This window comes from Hyaena hyaena, unplaced genomic scaffold, assembly GCF_003009895.1.
Source record: "Hyaena hyaena isolate Hyena2069 unplaced genomic scaffold, ASM300989v1 scaffold_55, whole genome shotgun sequence".
In the NCBI taxonomy this organism is placed as follows: Eukaryota; Metazoa; Chordata; class Mammalia; order Carnivora; family Hyaenidae; genus Hyaena; species Hyaena hyaena.
This window is the reverse complement of record NW_024080687.1, coordinates 2,232,102-2,253,026: the sequence shown is the minus strand read 5'-3', so window position 1 is coordinate 2,253,026 and position 20,925 is coordinate 2,232,102. Positions and strand designations below refer to the sequence as shown.

The following is a 20,925-nucleotide window of genomic DNA, read 5'->3' as shown; positions in this document are numbered from 1 at the left end:
TCCTTTTTTTCTCCTTTATATTTTCAACGGAAGTATCTGTTTGGTATTTAAAACAGAAAGAGTTAGTCCTTAAGTTTCCGTGGTGTGCTTCCTCACTTTTATATCAAACATGCTGCTTTCAGTTTACAAGTTATTTATAAGCACCTGTACTGTACAGAGCGTGATACTCTATCAGCCTAAGATATAATCCTTGCTTGAAGCCCTTCCCTATTGACTGTTCCTCACAGCCTCTCAAGCCAGGTTACAACTGTCTTTCAATGATAGGTCCAATGTTTATCCGAAAAAATATATGTCTTAAGGACATAATAATTTGGAACTAGTTCCTAGATGAAGCCAAGGATGATATAATTAGTTGTCTAATGAGCCAGCTCCCTAAGTAGGAGCCTGCATTTTTAAATAGAAGCCTGAATTTTTTTTTTTTTATCACTTACGGAAAGTGACAAGCAACGGAAAAAGGGCTTTTAAAATTTTTTTCTGAAAATTTCAGTAAATTATGAATACTCACATAAACATTTGATTCTGGAAATGGGTTATTGCTTTTAAGGTGAAAAACCAATTGCTTTGTTGGGTGGCAGTTTCTGGAAGTTTCTTGAACATTATGTTCATGTTCCTTCTGAAGGGGCAAGAAGAGGTAGAAGGAACCTCCTGAATTTTTATTTCTGTTGTTAAAGTACATCTTGCTCCTCAGGATTTGATTTAGCAGAGTGTAGTCATACTTAAATCCTTGTTTTCTACCCACCCCCCCAAATCCTATCTTTTTTGAAAAAGAAACATTTACTGGTTCTGCTTTGAACATTTCGATGCTTCATACTTATAACGTGAATTTTATAATTGGCTTTTCTTCTTATGCAAGGTGTTTGAAATTGGGAGAAGCATTGATGACTTTTAAAAGCCTAAGTAAGATGTGTCTCAAATAAAGTAAGTCTCAAATAGAAGTAGTCCCAGAACGAGTTTTTGGTAAATTCATGGACTGTATCGCTAGCAGGCACCTTAGGCCCATCAAGGACAATCAAGACATATACGTCCATGACATATTCGTGTCATGGATGGCACCTGCCCTCCAAGCACTGTCCTTTGAGGACTACAGTCCTGGTTCGTGGACTGTTGATCCGACATCTTCTGTGGCTTAATGTAAATTAACTTTCACTCTAGGGAACCAGCCCATTCACCCTTCCAGATCTCTATGCTATTTTGAGGTCTTGATCTGGATCCCGTGCTTCCTATTCAACATTCTAATCTCTGACTCTGTAGACGCTTGAGCTTTCTGTAACTGGGTTAGACTCCCAGCTACCTTTTTCTTCCAGTTAGCCCAAATGTTTATAACAAACCCTCTGGTCCCTACCCCGACAACTGCATCTTTAAACCCATGTAACATTCAATGTATAATGGATGAAATATGATAGATCAGTGATCCTTAAAGAATTGATGCTTTCATCATCCTGGCTGAGATACTACATGAGTGGATTTATATTTACTGTTTCTTGGTCTTACAGAGCTGATGGGGACATGTGTAGAAATACATTATCTAATTAATTTTTTAGGATGGTCTCTGACAAAGTTAAAAAGAAGAGCATTGATTTTAAGCTCTGGCAGACCTGGGTTCAGACCCGGATTTTTTTCTTCGTATTAGTTGTGTGGTTGACTTACTAAGCCTCCCTGGCTTTGGTTTCCTCATTTGTGAAATGGGGGCGATGAACCTAACTGGATAGGATTAAGTGAGATAATGTGTATGAAGGGACCAGCATTTAACAGTTTTCTAATCAATATTCATCTTTCACTGTCTGTCCTCCTCCCCACTTCTGTTTTCTCTTTCCTTTTTTTTTTTTTTAATATTGGCCATGGAAAAGCATAGCCAAAGAGACTTAAAACTATATATACTGAGTAACAAATGATGTGTGTCTTAAACATATTTTAGGAGCTTACATGGTCTGGGTTGAAAAGAAAACCCATTCACTAGATTTGACAGCCGATGACCTGTTCTACATTAAGCCTTGTATATAACCTGTTCCATATTAAGCTTTGAAAAGATTGCATTAAAGTCTGCATTGCTACATATTGTTCAAGATTTGTGTTTTGATTTAATACCCTCAAGCTTTCAGTAAAGGGGAAAAACAGTCTCTGCCCAAAAAACAAAGCAAAACAAAATGAGCTGCTTCAAGGTCTGTTACAGGAGCAGGCCAAATGAATGCTTGGCCTGCGATCGCTGAAGGTTTTATTGAGTCACTGTTTCACGCCCACCTTTTCCTGTCTTGTAACAGTTTGCAGTTTTGACTATCTGACATGACTAACCGTTGCAAATCTAACTGATTACAACTGTCAGTGAGTCCGGGGAGCAGGGTCTGGTACCTTCTTCTGGAGAAAGCAAACATTCGATTCTGCTATCAAGCTTTTCCCTGTCTTTCCCACCCCCCCTCCCCCCACCTCTGTTCATCACCTCTAGCTCATTAATTTGAAACATCAGATGTAATATTTGGATGAAGCACACCCTCTGCTAAAAAGTGAAAATTCATATTTATATTGGGAGATGTCGTATACATTTAGCAAAACCTAAGTCACTGTCAGGGAGTTGTTTCAAGATTGAACAGCAAGGATGGGTGTTTAGGGAAAGGGGGTGGGCAGGGAGAAGAAAAACTTTGTTCCAGTAATGATGAAATCATCATACCACAGGCACATTAAGGCCAGGACAGGAGACACTGGCTCCTGTTAAAATGATTCCCATAAGAACCTTTCTCTTTCATCTTCTTATTGTAGTGCAGTTAAGCAAATGAAATGCCGAAGCCATGTGAAGTAAATAACATAATCAACAGTGATTTACTATTGTTTTCTCATGGGGTCATGACCTAATCCTAAATAAAGACTTCTAAAATCGTCTGTGTTTGGATGCGTTCCTGATGTTGGAGAAAGCCGAAAGGAAGAGAATCTTCCTCAAGTGGACCAGACTCTCTGTTTTCATTACAACTGTTGCCACTGTTTTCTGGGAAATGGAGCCCACTTGTATAAAGCTGCGATGGAGATGATGACCCACACACTCTACGTGTGTGATCAATGGCCCTCAAAGGCTTTCTAATTCAAAGCAAGGAGCCCTGACTCTTGACTTGGTTTCGCGAGCCCCTCAGCGATGCCGACGTGCAATTTGGACATCTGTGCTGCTGTTACCATTGGTACTGTCTTTTTATATTCACTATGGATTTTCCCCTTTACATCTGCAGGCAAGAGTTTCACCTTGACCATAACTGTCTTCACAAACCCTCCCCAAGTAGCCACCTATCACAGAGCTATTAAAGTTACAGTGGATGGACCCCGGGAACCCAGAAGTAAGTACTTGCCTTCCTATTGGAGATGGTAACAGGGTGTGTGGAGACCCCTAGGAGGAATTTATCCCAAAGAAGTTAGCGCTACTTGTACGTAAATGGTCTCTTTGCCAAGTCTGCTCCCTGTGTTACCTGTGTGTATTTTTAACGGGGGACAGTTAGTGGAACTTCACAGTTGATAGAAGATCAGATCACACTTTTGACTTTGCCACAAAGTTGCTAAGGCCTCCACAGCTTGGGGACACGAGTGGACACTTACTCAGTCACTGTAACTACTTGCTAAGGCACCCTGCTCACCCGCTGCACACAACAGACAGGGCAGAACAGACCCATGAGAGCTGAGGAGGAAAACAACAGACTGCAGAATCTTGAGCTTAGTCAAAAAGCATTTGCGTGTGTTTCCCATGGTCTAAGAATGTGTTTTAACTTTTTAGCTCGCCCACTCAATTCCCTTTATAAAGAGCACACTGCTTAATTACAAAGAATTTATTTGCAAATGATAACTTGCTTGATTGTTACAACACGGTTGCTTGGTCATGTTCTGGTAATTGTTATAGATAGTTTCTTTTAACAGATAGAGTCAAACCAGGTTGAAATCTTCCTTTGGGTGTTTGTCTGTCTGGACGTCCAGAAGGTTCATCCAGTGTCCATTTAAGGTAGTGCCCATAATCCATTTGGGCCAATCAGTATGCATTTTCCTCCTAAATCTAAATTGAGACAGGCTTTCCCCCACCCCAAAACTGATTTGATCAAACTTGATACAGAACCATTGAGACATATTTAGAGATTAAAGATTATTTGATTTATACAACATGAAAAATTCTATGCCAGTGGAAACATAGTGAACTCTGCCTTTGGTGAGTGAACACGTTGAAGTCCTAGCTATAGTGTTTAGAGAGTTTAATTTGGTTTGTGATGGAGGTGCAGCTGGTGGAAGTATTTGTTATATGATGATACACCTGCCTAGACAGTGAGAGTGACATATCTTCTCTTCCCCTAAAACTGAGGGAAAAGAGCTGGTGACGTTTTCCTCTCCCCAAGTAGCATGTCTTCTCGCGGCGGGAACAGACGGTGCCTTCGGTTCCTCTTGCCGCTGTCTCTTCTCACAAAGGCTGACTGCTTGTCTGAAGTTAGGGAGGTTTCCTGCCTCAAAAGCCAGTCTTTGAGGTTTTTCTTTTCTCCTCCTTTCATGTGTATTGCTTCTTTTCGATTCACAAGGTCGAGTCAGCTGCTGGCTCTGTCCGGTTTGCAAATGGTCTATTAGGGGGTTGCCACACACGTGCTGCTAGTAGCCCAAGTCTCTGGTCCTAAGGGCCAGTGGCTATGCGGTGCAGATGACTAGAGCAGAACAGGGGCTGTCTTGTCTGGCTTGGTGCTTTGGCTGACTTTTCTGGACTGCCCTAAATCGGGGAAGACGACTTGTGATGGAAGACACAGGTTCTCTCATTAGCCCTTGAGTTCCTCAAAAGGCAGGGACAGCCATTGCAGTCATGCATTAAGCAGGACAGTAGTCTTTTAACATTGAACACTGCTAATCCTTATCTTTTAAAGATGTTTCCTGCTGATCTCAGCAGCTCTTCTCAGTTCTTGGAAAAACCATTATTATGTGAGCGTATGTCTGCATGTCTCTGTGTGTGTGTCCTTACACTCAAGAGTTGATGTTCAAAGGTTGATGGTTGGGAGAGGAAACAGGGAAGGATGGGTGGGCGCTGCCCCATTCTGAAAGGGATGACAAATGGTGAGGAAACGGGGTAGCTTCGGGAAAGCCCCTTCTCTTTCAAGGGAGGATACCCTTCCCTCGTCCCCAGGAGGTTTTTGTTGTTTTTTTTTATTTAAAGATTTTTATTTATTTCTAGGAGAGAGAGAGAAAGATAGCGTGAGCAGGGGAGGGTCAGAGAGAGAGGGAGTCACAGGCTGAAACAGGCTCCAGACTCTGAGCTGGCAGTCAGCACAGAGCCCGACGCGGGGCTCGAACCCACCAACCGCGAGATCATGACCTAAGCGAAAGTCGGACGCCTAACCGACTAAGCCACCCAGGCTCCCCGTCCCCAGGAGGTCTTTGGCAGAATTAATTCATTGATAGGCTTGCTGCCCTGTAAAGGCAGAGAAGTGCTCTGAAAGCAAGGAGGGTTCAGAGTAGAGAGGCAGATGGTATATATGTGACCTGAGTTCAGGCTTTGGGTGCTGCTGATAGGGCATGGAGGGGTGGTAGATAGAGTTCTTGAGTGGCAGACCACTGCCCTAGCTTAGCCTGAGTAACATTTTTCACGAACCAGAAATTATGGGACAGTGTGAAGTCATTTCTTTGACATCATGCAAGGTGGCTTGCCAACCTCAGTGCCTGGATACAAGGATGGGTATGGTATCCGTAACATCTTAATCCTATAACCTTGACTCTCTATCCTATATTATTTTTTCTGCTCTGCTTTTGGCCATCTTGGGCATTGAGTGTATAGCACTGTTCTTAATGCTGTTCTTTATTTTTTAATGTTTATTTATTTTTGAGAGAGAGAATGTGAGCAGAGGAGGGGCAGAGAGAGAGGGAGAATCCAAAGCAGGCTCCAGGCTCTGAACTATCAGCACAGAGCCAAACAGCCGAATTTGGATGCTTAACCCACTGAGCCACCCAGGCACCCCTCAATATTGTTCTTTAAATTCGAGACTCCCAGGTGTGAAATATGCCCAGTATTTTCCATTTTCTTCAACTATAATAGGATTTTGATTGATTGGTGCATATATAATGTTAAATGGGGAAAAAAAGTCTAGAATATGGGTTGGCAAACTTTTTCTATGAAGTGTCAAATAGATAATTTCAGCTCTGTGGGCCATATCTTTCCTATCACAAATATTCAACTCTGGCATTGTAGCTTAAAAGCAGCTTTAGCCATTTCGTAAACGAATGGTTGTGGCTGTGTTTCAATAAATCTTTATTTACAAGAACAGGTGGTAGGTCGGATTTGGCATACAAGTTGCAGTTTGTCAACCCTTGTTCTGGATTTCAGAATGGCTTATATCATTAACCCTTACCAGACTAGAGCCTTAGAAAAAGGCTTTCCTGAGGAGAGAGAAAGTCAATGCAATTGTCTTAACCTTCCCTCCAGCAAAATTATCATTATTTAAGTAGTGGTTGTCATAGAAATAGGATACATCTCTTTATTGTTGTAATGGTTTGATGGAGTTAAGGATTTTATAGCATTTATTCCTGTTAATGGAGTTTTACTCCTTTTTCCTGAGATCAGGGGATATATTGAACAGGCTACTTTTGGTAGATCAGCTCTTTGGACAAAGACAAGTTCTGAGTTAACGGGTTGGGTCTTTATTCAGCCAAACATGGTGATTAAGGGTGTAGGCTTTGGTGTCAGACTGACTGGATTGAAATCCCCCCTCCCCCATTTCCTAGTTATGTGTGGTGGGCAAGTCACCTACGTTCTGTTTGCCTTAGTCTCCTCATCTGTTAAAGTGAGAATAATGACAGTATTTTCCTCATCAGTTGCTGCAAAGGTGTTAAATGATGTAATGTGTGTAAAACACATAATACAGGGACTGGCATCTATTTACTGCCCGTTAAGCGTTAGCCATTTTTACATAAATTACTTCAGTGTCAAAAGTTTGCTATAGAGATTTGCTTATAATATCCTTCCGGGAAATAGATTAGAATCTAGATTCTGCTCCCTCGTATACTATTTTTTTTTTCTTGTAGACAGTTTTACTAATTTCTGCGCGTAGCAAATGACACTCATCAGCGTTAGAAATGGTGCCTTGAGCAGGTATTCGTGCTGCCCAGGGACAGCTCTGCAGAAGTGATGAGAAACGCGGTTTGCAGCAAAGGAGCAGCTCCAGAGGACGCCAGGGCACCGGTGCCCCCCTTCCAGGCCCTGCTTATCAGCACATCTGCCAAGACTTGCTTTTCACTCAAAAATCAGAAAGGTTTCATCCTTCCATGTTTTCTGTCTCTGGCAGCTGAAGCAGTGCTGTCACATCACAAACAACTTCTTTTCTTAATATACACATCTGGCGTTGGCAGTTGGACTAACTTCATAAGAGCACATGATCATCACTCATTACAAGATTAAAAAGTACCCCATGGCATCATTGATGTTTTTTAACTTTGATCTTCTGCAGTTGTGATTCATCTCGGTTATAAAACTTCCCTTTAAAGGAACATAGCCGATGACTTATGAGAACCTTCATCTTAAGTAGCGTAAACATGAAAACGGTGCACATCTTTGCAGAATGCCATTTGTTTTCTTTGCCAGCTTATCGTTTTAAGACATGACATCATACTTAAGATCCCAAATTTGTAAGTCTTGTGTTTAGGCAAGGCGTTTTGACCTCCTGCTGGCAAGGGAGCTCTGAGGCACAACTGCCGTATGTTCACCAGCAGGAGAAGTCAGTGTAGCGGCGGCAGCGGCAGTAATGCGTCTGGATGCCTACCTCTTTCAAACATCAGCTTCTATTAGGATCCTTTGTTCTGCGTATGCCCGGGGTTCTGGCTGCCGTCTGATTTAAAGGCTTTCTCCAGGAAGGTGAAAGCTTGGTTAGCAATGCTGTGGAAGTGGTTCAGGGTTAGGGAAGAGGGCTGATGGGGAAAAGGTGTTGTTGGCCATGCAGAGGATGGGAAAAATCAATCACCTTCCATAGTCGGGATCGTTTCCATTCTCTTGCCATTCTTTCAGTAATCTATTGCTACATAGCAAAGATCCCCAAACGGAATGGCTCAAACCAACAACCAGTTGATGATTTCTTATGATTCGGTGGGCTGCCTGGGGTCCACCTGGATGGGTTTTCTGCTGTCTTGCTTGGGGTCTTTTGTGTGGCTGCAGGAAGGTTGTGGCTGGTGCTACAGCATCTGTGATGGTTTCGTTCTTATATCGGCCGCCTCGTCGGGATAGCAAGGAGGTTGGGCTTGGCTGGATGGGTGTGTGTGGGGGGGGGGCAGGGCCTTTCTCTCCATGCAGTTCTAGCACCTTTCCCCTCCACATGGCCTTTCCATGTGGTCTCTCCAGCACAGCCTGACTTCTCACGTGGCAGGTCAGGGCACCCAAAGGTACAACAGTGAGAACTTTTAGGCTTTCCTAAGGCTCAACCCACATGGAGTCCCTTCTTCCGTGTACTGTTGGTTGAAGCAAGATCCAGGTACAGCCTAGATTGAAGGGGACGACATCCACAGAGATCTGAATGATGGGGACAGTGGCTCACTGACTCACCAATATCAACTTCCATAAGTGCTTTCATGGTATATATCATTGTTGCAACAGGAGAAATGATTTTTTTGAGGAATCACCTTCTCAAAAAAATGCTCTCTCGACTTCTTAATCTAGAGGGGGGGACATTTAAAGTTCTACAAGGTTTTTGGGGCACCAGCGTGGCTCAGTCGGTTAAACGTCCAACTTTGGCTCAGGTCATGATCTCACAGTTCATGGGTTCGAGCCCCACGTCGGGCTCTGTGCTGACAGCTCAGAGCCTGGAGCCTGCTTCAGATTCTGTGTCTCCCTCTCTCTCTGACCCTCCCCTGCTCACACCGTCTCTCTCTCTCTCTCTCAGAAATAAATAAAAACATTAAAAAAATTTTTAAGTTCTGCAAGGTTTTCTGTCCAAAGTTTACAGGATGTATGCAACACTCAAGGGAGCAGAACAAGTGAGGCCGGGTGTCAGGCATGACCAAGGTACTGTGGCAGCTTCTTATCAGACTTTTAAGGAGAAAGCTGAGTCTCCAGCCAGTCCTCTCTAATTACATTAATTCACAATCCCAGGGGACTTCTTTGCTGCTAAGGTACATTCGAGAACCCCACCCTCAAAATCACAAAGGCTTCACCCTACTTTCCCGCCCACCCTGTTTTCTTTTTTTAAAAGGTTCTTCGCAGTGACTCCCAAGTTTTAATTATAGTAGCTTCCTTCTGAATTGAAGATATTTAGTAATTAGCAAATGAGTGAAAGGTGAGTGTTACCTTGGGGTGCTCGGTATTAGCAGGTCAAATCAAGCTGCACCAGATCAATACGCGTATAAGAAAAGAACATTTGATGTTTGGACATAAAGAGGTTATTTGCTTTGCCCGGCAACATGGCAGGTCTGTAGCAGAGGCATTTTATGAATCCTCAAGTGGATGAGCCTGGAGGTTGTATGCTTTGTATCCCAGCGCTGAAGTTCCCACTTGGCCAGCACATCTGCAGACTGTACAAGCTACCACACGCGAGTGGGTGTCTGAGTGTTTTTGCGTGGTGTGCCCTAGGAAGGTAAACCCAGTTACTCGTTAAGGGGAGACCAAAGCCCTCATCTGCTGGGACACTACTGTTCACTGCTGACCAGCTAGCTGCCTGTCCGGACCTGGTGGGAGAAGGAGGGAGCCCTGCATCTTCTTTCCCATTGCTCATACTCCTTTCCTGCCACGCTGCCGTGCGTGGCTGCATTTTGACCTGAGGGGAGCTGGCACTTCGGTGAGGGAGAGGGTGATGTTTGGGCTTCTCGGACAGCCTCAGCACCCCGGCTCACTCAGTGTGGCAGGCTTAGGTCATCGGCCAAATTGGTTTCTTTCCTGCTTGCACGTTCTCACCCGTGCATCACAAATTTATAGTTCTTCAGAGATCATTCTATTATTCTGTGCTTTTTAAAAAGTATTTTAATGTTTATTTATTTAAAAATTTTTTTAACATTTATTTTTGAGAGAGAGACACAGAGTGTGAGCGGGGGAGGGGCAGAAAGAGGAGACACAGAATCTGAAGCAGGCTCCATCCAGGATCCAAGCTGTCAGCACAGAGGCTGATGCGGGGCTCAAACCCATGAACCGTGAGATCATGACCTGAGCTGGAGTCAGACACTTAACCGACTGAGCCACCCAGGTGCCTCAATGTTTATTTATTTTTTGAGAGAGAGAGACAGAGACAGAGACAGAGTACAAGTGGGGGAGGGGCAGAGAGAGAGAGGGAGAGACAGAATCTGAAGCAGGCTCCAGGCTCTGAGCTGTCAGCACAGAGCCTGATGTGGGGCTCGAACCCATGAACTGTGATATCATGACTGAGCCGAAGTCAGACACTTAACAGACTGAGCCACCCAGAGGCCCTATTATTCCGTGTTCTTAAGGCACTTCCAGTGGCAGAAATTTTACCTTATGGACCTAAGGGAACAGACTTAAATAACATAGGGTAGTCTGGGCCAAGGTCAGCTCTGGTTCTGTTCCGCCTGGGCCTGCCTTCCAGCCCCATGAAAGGTGGAGAGAATGGAGGGCTTGACTTCTTCCTCATTCCAGTTGATTTCAGTGGTGGCTCGCCTTCAACCTCCCCTCCTCTTTTTGTCCCACAAAATGGGTGAATGATCTTTTCATGGTGGCTGGCCCATGCCCTCTGCTCATGAACATACGGCGGCTGCTTATTTAGAGGTTGGTCATATGTGGAAGGTCACATGTAAAATGTGTAGGATGGAGGGACAGCAGAAGAACTTTAAGGCTGTTGGGTCTTCTTGCATTCACGTTCTTTCTGTCTGCAAAGATGATGTGAGAAAAATCTTGATAGGTCTTGAACCATACACCTAATGCTACAGGCCTGGATTTTAGTCCTTAGCACAAAGCATGAGTAGAAAAGCTGGTAACTTCTCTCTTTGCAGACTTTTCCTGGTTCTTCACTGTCTCTGAAGTTTGCTCCAGGAATGGAAGTTACAGGGCATTGTAAATATCAGTATTCTGATATTTACAAGTCAGCCAACATAAGCCGAAATTTGACGGTCATCAATAGTAAAACTTGAGTTACCAGTATATAAAGCCTTGTTGAAAATCTTTGACTTAAGATGTTAATAACAGGTAAAAAAAATCCAAAACACAACCCACAACTGTTCCTTTTCTCCCTTTCTTTAAGAAGGATGGGGGGAGGGTGCGGTCAGAAGCGCCGGTAGAGGTCATGTCTGGTGGTTGGTGGAATGTGCTCTTGAGAAGAGCAGTTTTAAATCTCTTTCAGTGCTTTTTTTTTTTTTTTTTTTTTTTTTTTTGTTGACTGACTGTCAGGAGCTGGGAAGATGGCCAAGAAGGAAATGACACATCGAGAGGCATTTTGTGTTGTGCAACATTCTGTGGAACTGATGCAAGGCTATATGGCCTGTTTACACATTCCTTCGCCAGCAGACTGCATGGCAGTAATTTAATTCAGCAGCACATGGCATGCTGCAGCAAGGAGCTGTGGCCTTAACATCCTTTCATGGCAAATTATCACAGCCGTTAAAACATGCTCCTGTCCCTCTCCTGCACTTTTCCCTGGCTTCCCAGTTCTGAATGTGCTTTCTCATTCTGTGGGACTTGTGTTAACACGGAGCTGTGGCTTTCACAATACGAGTGCGTTTTACACATGCATATACTCTGGTTGATATATTTACTTCTAACTAAATATAGCATGGCAGGTTTTCAAGTGAGAGGTCTGCTAAAAACACACATATCCTTGGTGCACTGGGTCAGGAGTTTGTATTTTAGTGCAAGTTAGAAATCATTCATTCTTATTTATTAAATTTTTTCATGTTTATTTATTTAGAGAGAACAGCAGGGGAGGGGCAGAGAGAGAGAATCCCATACAGGCTCCACACTGTCAGTGCAGAGCCGGACACGGGGGTCAAACTCATGAACCATGAGATCATGACCTGAGCTGAGATCAAGAGCCGGACACTTAACTGACTGAGCCACCCAGGCGCCCCAGAAATCGTTCATTCTTAAAACAGTGCTAGGGACGTGAGCGAGAAACAAATTCTGGGGTCATATTGAGTGATCGATTATTCATTTATCAAAAGTAAATTTTCCTTCCCAAGAAAGAAAATTCCTGATAGATCACTGAACTACCTTACTTCGTTTTGGCTTATACTAAAACATTTTCTTCAAAGAGGACGGGACCGTAGGAGAATCAGGTACCCTTAACGATAGTAGAGGAAAAAGATTATTTGTTTTTTATAGTTCTACTTGTCCCTACCTAGAATGTTTGTAGGATATATTTGTGATGCCAGTTAAAGCACTTCTGTAGTCTTCATGTAAAATCTCAAAGATTTTTATCTGGGCAGGTATGGAAAATAATTGCTCATGTTTTTCAAGTAACTTTTGGAAACTGAGAGTACATAAAAGCCATTTAGATCTAAATTAATTCAAGGTCCTCTGCAACAGTTCAAGTAGGAGACTATATGTGGGGTGTAGAACTTTAGTAGCAAAGGAAGGGCTCCCAGTTTCTCTGCTGCTGTGTACTGATGGCTAAAATCTCCCTGCTAATAGACAAAAGCACTTATTCAAATTCAGGACTAAGGCTTAAATCCAAACACCTCCAGAAACGGCAACTCAGACTTACGTTCATAGTAAGTCAATATAAGCAATCTGGAATCCTGTATTGGGAGCAGGTTTGGGGAGACAAAGGGGCAGTGACTAATGAAGTCCTGGACACTAGAAAGTAAGCAGTGACTCAGGTGTGCTGATTTGAAGCGTGGCAGATTCGCTGCAGGTCACCCTGAGCAGTGTGGATTTCTGATGCTTTTCATGTCTGGCATACTATTACAAATGCAGGATTCTATAATTTTAAGGTGTGAGTTTTGGGATTTTATATTTCCACATTTCCTCCTTCTGCAGCTATTTCCCCTTTACAGAATATGTCTTATTCAGTTTTGTTCTAGATATGTGCCAGCTTTCCTCCTCTACAGGTTTGAAGATTATCATTTAATTTCCTTCTTTCTTTTAGTAGTTAACATATGTATTTGTCTTAATAAAACTAATCACGATCTCGATCTACCTCTTGGATAATGTAATCACTTTAGCATACCTTATTTATTTTTAAAAAATGTTTATTTACTTATTTTGAGAGTGAGGGAGCACGGGCCGGGGAGGGGCAGAGAGAGAGAGGGAGTGAGGGAATCCCATTGAGGCTCCATGCTGTCAGTACAGAGCCTGATGCGGGGCTCAGTCTCACGAACCATGAGATGATGACCCGAGACGAAATCAAGAGTCAGACACTTCACCGACTGAGCTGTCCAGGCGCCCCCGGCCTTCTTTAAACTGCAATCACTCCCTCTCTTCTGATCTCATTCTCTGAGATTTTTATCCTTGTTCTGGATTCCCCGGATTAGTCATTATCAGTATTTAAATGGTTTCTTTTATATTTACCTATGTTGTTTACCAATTGATTTGCTCACCATTCCTTCATGGCCCTCAGTTCTTCCTCTTCTGGATTCAGTTTCCTTTTTGTGATGTAGATCCCTTAGTAGTTCCTTCATGAGAACCTGTTCGTGGTAAACTCTTACTTTTTATTTCTGGAAACGTCAGCATTTGTGTACACTGGCTGCCAACACGATGTGAGATGCAAGGCACCCTGCGGAAGGTCTGTCTGTTCTTAGTGCCCGAGCGCCATGCTCCGGTGTCCCTCCCTTATCGAGATGTGTCCCAAGATCCCCAGTGGATGCCTGAAACTATGGTAGGACTCACCCCTATATGTACCAACTTTTTTCCTGTACCTACACACCTGTGATCAAGTTTCATTTATAAACTGGGCGCAGTCAGAGAAGGACAACAATGAATAATCAATAAACCAATTATAACGGGATACTCTAATAAAAGTTAGGTGAATGTGATCCCATCCTCCCTCTCCTTCTCAGACTGTCTCAGTGTAGTGCACTCACTCTTCTTGTGTTGAGGTGAGATGACAAAATGCCCACATGACGAGACGGAGAGCGGGGAATGACGTAGGCATCGGGACGTCGTGTGAGACTACCATCTGAGGCTCATCGGCGTTTGAGCCGTGGTTGACTGCGGGTGACTGAAACCACAGAAAGTGACACTGTGGATAAGCGGAGAGGACTGCTGTGCCCGCCATTCCTTGGTGCTAAGACTTTCAGGCCATTATTATCAGACTCATTAGGGTTGGATTTTAGGGAATAGACTACAGTACAGATAGATTTTCATGGAAGATGGATGAAGGGAAACGGATCTCCATGCCACTCACCCCGGGGAGCCCTGAAAGAGCCCAGGGCCGGTGGTGGAGAGGTGGTGGGAGGGAATGTTCCAGCGGAGGGGGGAGAAGTCAAAAAAAGGGGCATATGGGGAGAGGAAATTAAATCCCTTCCTTCACCGTTTTGGCTTGGGCAGGTCCTAAGTTGCTTGGGAACCTTCTATTCAGATTTATGGTAAAGAACTCTGTCATTGCATTTGATCCTGAGAGGCCATTCGGCTGTTGCTCATTGAAAAACCAGAGCAGTGGTTTTTAGATGTTGTCCACACACTTCCTGTCATTTTATGAGACTGTGGGACTCCAAACCAAAAGATGGCTTCTTTTATACAGTAAATGAACTATGGAAGAAACTTTGTGTGGGGATGGAGGAGCATGCCTGAGGAGAGCTGGGAGACCATAATCTGGGGTAGACCTTCCCTGGGCACAGTGGGCAGGGTGACGCCAAGTGTTGGCTGCGTGCACCTCTCATGGTGTCATGCAGGAAGTGGCTGGTGAGGAGGAGGTCAGCTCACACCAAAGCGAGCTGGTACTTTCTGCCTTTTCTTAACCCCCAGATGGCATTCTCACCCTCCACGACACGCATCTTCCTGCCCTTTACCTTCTTGACGCTGCTTTTCATGAGTGACAGCTTGGGTAGAACTGCTATCATGTGTTTTGGGCGGGCAGTATTCAGGATGATTTAACCTGAGCTCTATGCCTCTTTAGGTTTGGCCCTAGAAATTATTGGGAGGAAAATATGGGCCCTTCAAGAAGATTAGGAAGGTACCCACACATAGGCTGTTGTACTTACAAGAAGTGAGGAGAAACATGGACGTGTAAAAGAGGGGTGACTGTGAAGTCAAGGTTACTAATTCTAGAAATTTGGTTTCTGTTTCACCCTCTCACCATGCGTGAGCTACCCTGCAAAAATAAGTTACAACGTTTTTTGTACCATGGGGGTGATTTCAGAGTAGCTTAACAGGGAATTTGTCTATAGGGGCAGTTTTTGGTTTAAGATGTGGAGTCAGTTGTGGTTAAAGGAATCAGAGGACCTGGAAATTCCTTCTGTGAGGCCTCAGTGCCATGTTAGTGACCCTCAGCAAATCCTTCCACTTCTGCCCAGTTCAATTTCTTCATCCTTCCAGGAGAAATAGGCATGAAGACAACTTCAGAGTCATTGGGAGTAACTCCTAAGGAATGATCATAAAGTACTTGGCGCACATGAAGGGCAACTTAAATACCAAATAGTAATTATGTAGCGCCTTTCTGCCAAGGAGTTCCGAACACTTAGACATTACCTCACTGATTCTCTTTACACCCCTTTGAGGGATGTGCTGTGCACTTTACGGGTAGGTAAACCAAGGCATGGCCATTTGAAAACTCATTTGCTCTGTGGCACTCTGCAAGTCAGCAGGTGACTTATAGAGGTGGGCAAGGAGCCAAGGTCTTTTCCTGCTCAGTTATTCTCTACCAAGAGTCCCCCGTGCTTTGTCATTGCATTTGTGGAAGCTCCTGGTGTCTAGCCTAGAGTTTTCTTGGTTGATGTTACGAAGTCGTGTTACTTAAGAAGGAAGCCTCATGATGCAGTAGCATTGCTGTGTAGTAAATAAGTCACAAGGTATAAGGCCTCACACACAGAAGGCATAAGTGTGTGTGTGCTTGCACATGCATGGGCACATGTGCACGTGCATGTGTGTTTTTTGAATGAGTCTTTTATTTTCTTTTTTAAAAATTTTTTTGTTTTATTTATTTTTGAGACAGAGAGAGACAGAGCATGAGTGGGGGAGGGTCAAAGAGAGAGGGAGACACAGAATCTGAAACAGGCTCCAGGCTCTGAGCTGTTAGCACAGAACCCGATGTGGGGCTCAAACCCATGAACCATGAGATCATGACCTGAGCTGAAGTTGGACGCCTAAATGACTGAACCAGCCAGGTGCCTTTTGAATGAGTCCTGAATTCACTCAGACAGAAGTTTAACTGAGCTGAAAACACTGACTTTTGTGAGATGAAAACAAGGCGTGTGGGCTAACCCTCGGTGGAATCTCACTTTGAGGACCAGTGAAATACAGTTAGCTCTCCCACAAAAAGTTAACTCTCAGAAGGGTGCATGAGAAGAAAATGTGGGCAAATATGTGGTAGAAAAGGTAGAAAATAAAGATTAATTAAGAGAAGAAAAATAATGCGTCCATAATCCTGTCTTCAAAGATGACACGATGCTGGTGTTTTGATATGTAATCACCTGAAGATTTTTCCGTGGTAACGCCGGTACTTTGGTGACAGTGATGGCAGCCAGGAGGTAGCATCAGGACAGCAATGGAACGCTGTGAGGGGCCTGGTTGTGTGGAAGCTGAGAGGAGAGAAGAAAACTGGACAGGAGATTGATGGCTTTAAGGAGCAGGGGCAGGGCAGTGGAACGGACAGCAGTTTCCAGTGAACCTCTTGGAAGAGGAAGCTGCTGACTCTGGACGGGGTGGGCTGGCCTTGCCTGAATGATTAAGGCTGGGTGGGTCTGAAGGGGAACCCCTACCCCTTCCTCCCACTACCGCAGCCCGCCACTAAGAATACCTGGCCCCTTTATAATAGCTAACAGAACCCCTTTCTAATGACAATTAGAGATACGCTTTAAAATGCAAATATTTCTGGTAGTGGGGGCAATGATTCGTTCAAAAATTGTTTTTGAGTGGGTGCCGTTAGCCAGGTTCCAGGCACACAAAGCAAAGCAGATACGGCCCCTGCCTCTGAGGGGCCTGTGTTCCAAGGGAAAGATGGACAAGAATGGAGTAAAGGAACATTTGTGTAGAACCATATCCAATTGTCAGTTGTGAGAAGTACCATCAAGGGAACTGATGTAGCTGTAAGGAATAATGGGGCATCAGGGGACAGAAAGGAACCCCTCCTAGAGTGTGCAGCGAAGGCCTCTTTGAGGAGACAGAGCCCAGACTTGCAGGGTAAGAAGAAGCCAGCTCTAGGAAGGGGAGAGAAAAGGCTTCAAGGTCGAGGCTACATCGATCATGATCAGTGTCTGAATCTAATGTCTCACTTTAAAAAAAATTTTTTTTAATGTTTTATTTCTGAGAGAGAGAGAGATAGACAGCATGAGCAAGGGAGAGTCAGAGAGAGAGGGAGACACAGAATCAGAAACAGGCTCCAGGCTCTGAGCTAGCTGTCAGCACAGAGCCCGACACGGGGCTTGAACCCACGAACTGTGAGATCATGACCTGAGCCGAAGTCGGACGCTCAACCGACTGAGCCACCCAGGCTCCCCTCTAATGTCTAACTTTGGTAGAGGAGAGGGCACCGGGAGAATGCCTGCCTGGTTAGGAAAAGGGTTGCAGAAAGAGGTGACCAGAATCACATACCTCAGAGTCACCTGTTTTATAATTCTACCCAAGAGCCGCTATGGCATCATTTGAGGAGCACAGAAGGATTCTCCACATCCACCCCCATGGGCCCTAAACCTCTCTCATGAGATTCCTTGCCAAGGTCCCTGAGATTCTTCTCTGAGTTAAGGCTTTGAGGACAGAACATTCTGAGATGTCTGCAATGGAGAACACATTTTGAGACCTTTTTGGTTAATAACTTGGTTTACATAAGTCGATCAGATCAGATCAGCTAGATAGTCATTTTATAATAGGATTATTTAGGGAAAGTGCTGTGTGTGGTGAGGACTGAGTGGGAGTAGGTGGAGGGAATTTCTCCTGTGCGGTGGGTGAGCAGTAAGAATACCAGGTCCCCAAGACCATGTTTTTGTCATAAAAGGAGCCCTAGGAGAAGGTTTGTACCCAAAATAACCCAAACAGAACAGGAGGTCACCTATTTAAGGAGAGTCTTGAGGCTTTCATGGACAACGAGAAGCCAATTCCAAAGGTGAGCTGGGTTTCAAAACATAAGAGCAACATGGAAAACTTCAGAATGTTTAGCGCAGAGCATTGATGATGATTAAAGGGTTTTAAAATTGAACCTATAAGGATAAGTTGAAAGACGTGGGATTATTTAGCTTCAAGAAGAGGAGGCTGAAAAATGACTTAATAATAGACTTCAAAATTATGAGGAGTTATTAAGCCGTGTATGGTGACCAGCTGTTTCATTTCTGGCACTGTCAGAGAAAGAACAGGTTTTAACTGAAGCATGATAGATTTAGGTTAGATTTAAAGAAGAACTCCTGGACTGTAAGAATTGTTAAAAGGATGGGTTGCTGAAGACTGAGGGTTTGACTAGTGGGCTTTGCATTCATCTCCCTTCTATCCTAGCGATTTTGTGTGTGTGTGTGTGTGTGTGTGTGTGTGTGTGTGTGTGTGTGTGTGTTTATGAAGAGGCACAAAGCACCACCTTCCTGCTTTATAAAATCAAAGGCATGATTCCTGTTTCCCATTAGAATTCTGAGGCTCAGAGTTGCAGAGGTTGGTGGACACAAATGATGAGGGTAATTTGTCTTGCTTCAATGGCCATTAGCATCTTTAATTGAGAAAAATGTGGCCAAAAAGAGGAACAGATCTGCCGCATGATCAAAAAAATGGTTCTTGATAATCAGAACAGAAGCACTAGTGAGAAGATGGGATGGAGTGAGGTTTCATTACTGGAAAAACTCAGGTGTGTTTGACTTGTATATGCCACATTAGAAGGCGGGGTTTTATGAAGTTGATTCATTTTTTTTTTCTCCATTCCCTTCCGACTGGGAGAAATTAAAAGCACTTCCAGGTGACACCACAGTTCACGTAACCTGGAGCTTGAGGAGCTGCCTTCCAAAAGTCACCCTCGAGGAAAGGATTGGCACAGAGAAGGAGGAAGAGAGGAAATAGGCTGGATTTATCTATGAAAACAGAAATCTGCCTGCATTTAAAAGCTGGCAGAGGGGCACCTGGGTGGCTCAGTTGGTTAAGCATCTGATTTCAGCTCAGATCGTGATCTCGTGGTTAGTGGGTTCGAGCCCCGCATCAGGCTCTGTGCTGACAGCTCAGAGCCTGGAGCTTGCTTCAGATTCTGTGTCTCCCTCTCTCTCTCCCCCTCCCTGCTCGTGCTCTGTCTCTTTCTCTCAAATATAAATAAAACAGTCAAAAAATTTAAAAAAGTTGGCCGAACAGTGGCAAAGCTTTCGTAAAGACTTACTGAATATGCCATCCCTGTCCGCTTTGGAGCTGGAACTCAGGGAAGCAGAGAGCCTCATTTCCGGGGTTAGCCTCTCTCTCGGCGAAGCCAAGCGGCAGAGTTTTAGTTTTAGATTTATTCTCAAATCCTCTTTTGCTTATAATACCTGTCTGAGCGACTTTTGTAAGACTAAATTAGCACACCTGCAGATGGTTTGCTCTAAGCACTCATGATAGCTCTCTGATGAAACTATGAAAAACAAAGAACACATATGTAGTGTTCTCAGATGAGTCCTTTGTTTTGAACTAAGTGGATATAATTTTCTCTAAAGGAAAAAAAAATAATCAAAGACACTAAAGAAGCAGACTTTGAAACAGGTGACCCAAGTGGGAAGAAGGCTAAGTGGGTGTGGCACTAAGCTAGGGGAAAGGAAAAATACTGAGAAAACATATTTTTCTTTCCTTCCAAAATAACTTGGGCTCCTTAATTCGGTAAGCACACTTAGCCCCTTTCACCACTACACTTTACCTGTCCAAAGAATTGTCACCGTTGGAGAGCCACCTGCAACCTGCCATTGGCTCAGAAGTCACAACCCACTTCCTTTTACTGGCCTCCTTTCTTTCTGGTCTGTGATATTTTCCTTGTGGCCATGGAAGTTTGGGACATTATTTATTTATTTTCGTGATTTCTACATTTGGGTCTCCCCTACCCTCAGATAATTTGTGGTCACGACCCCGTCTAAGGATTCTTAAAAACTACAACAGCTGGCTTTTCCGTAGCAGAAGTCAACCTCGAGGGCATTAGTGGCTCCTTTTCTGCTCTTGAGGTCTGGAGATTGATAGTGGGAAGGAAGAGCAAGTGAGAAGAGGTGTAGTTTACTCCTATTATGAAAAGGAGCCCTCTTCTGAATACTTCGTTGCAGGAAATGTCTCTCATTACACGTATGTGGACAGTGGAAAGGATTTATTCCTTATTGTCTGTATACCTTTAAGTACTGTGACCCAAGGCTGGCTGTGGGTCCTTGAGGACTAAGCTATGAAACATCATCTAAAGCAACACAAGACCTGGGGCGCCTGGGTGGCTTAGTCGGTTAAGCGTCCGACTTTCGCTTAGGTCATGATCTCGCGGTTCGTGGGTTCGAGCCCCGCGTCGGGCTCTGTGCTGACTGCCAGCTCAGAGCCTGGAGCCTGTTTCAGAGTCTGTGACTCCCCCTCTCTCTGTCCCTCCCCTGCTCACACTGTCTCTCTCTCTCTCCTGGAAATAAATAAACCATTTTAAAAAAAGAAAAATAAAAAAATAAAGCAACACAAGACCCATCAGTGTGCCCCTAAGATGGTTTAGTTGTCTGTTCTTTCCTGAGCTACTTTCTTCCTTGAGGCCTTTACTTAAGACCTAAAAACCAACTTTTCTTGGGGCGCCTGGGTGCCTCAGTCAGTTAAGCATTCAGCTCTTGGTTTTGGCTCTGGTCATTTCACAGTTTGTGGATTCAAGCCCCGCATCCAGCTCTGTGCTGAAAGCCGGAGGCTGCTTGGGTTTCTCTCCCTCCCTCTTTCTCTGCCCCTCCCCCCTCACACTTTCTCTCAGAAATAAATAAATAAAA

At 44.1% G+C, this 20,925-nt stretch overlaps 1 protein-coding gene across 5 annotated transcripts in view; it reads left to right on the top strand.

Moving 5' to 3' along the window:
- Positions 1–20,925, top strand: part of RUNX2 (RUNX family transcription factor 2) — a 126,542-nt gene that overhangs the window by 12,056 nt on the left and 93,561 nt on the right. For 4 of the 5 annotated variants that reach the window (XM_039231168.1, XM_039231167.1, XM_039231165.1 and 1 more), the window contains exon 3: positions 3,210–3,314. The exons of the other annotated variant lie outside the window; for it this stretch is intronic. In XM_039231168.1, the coding sequence (XP_039087099.1) occupies positions 3,210–3,314 (105 nt within the window). The remainder of the gene's footprint in view (positions 1–3,209; positions 3,315–20,925) is intronic. 5 annotated transcript variants of the gene reach the window in all.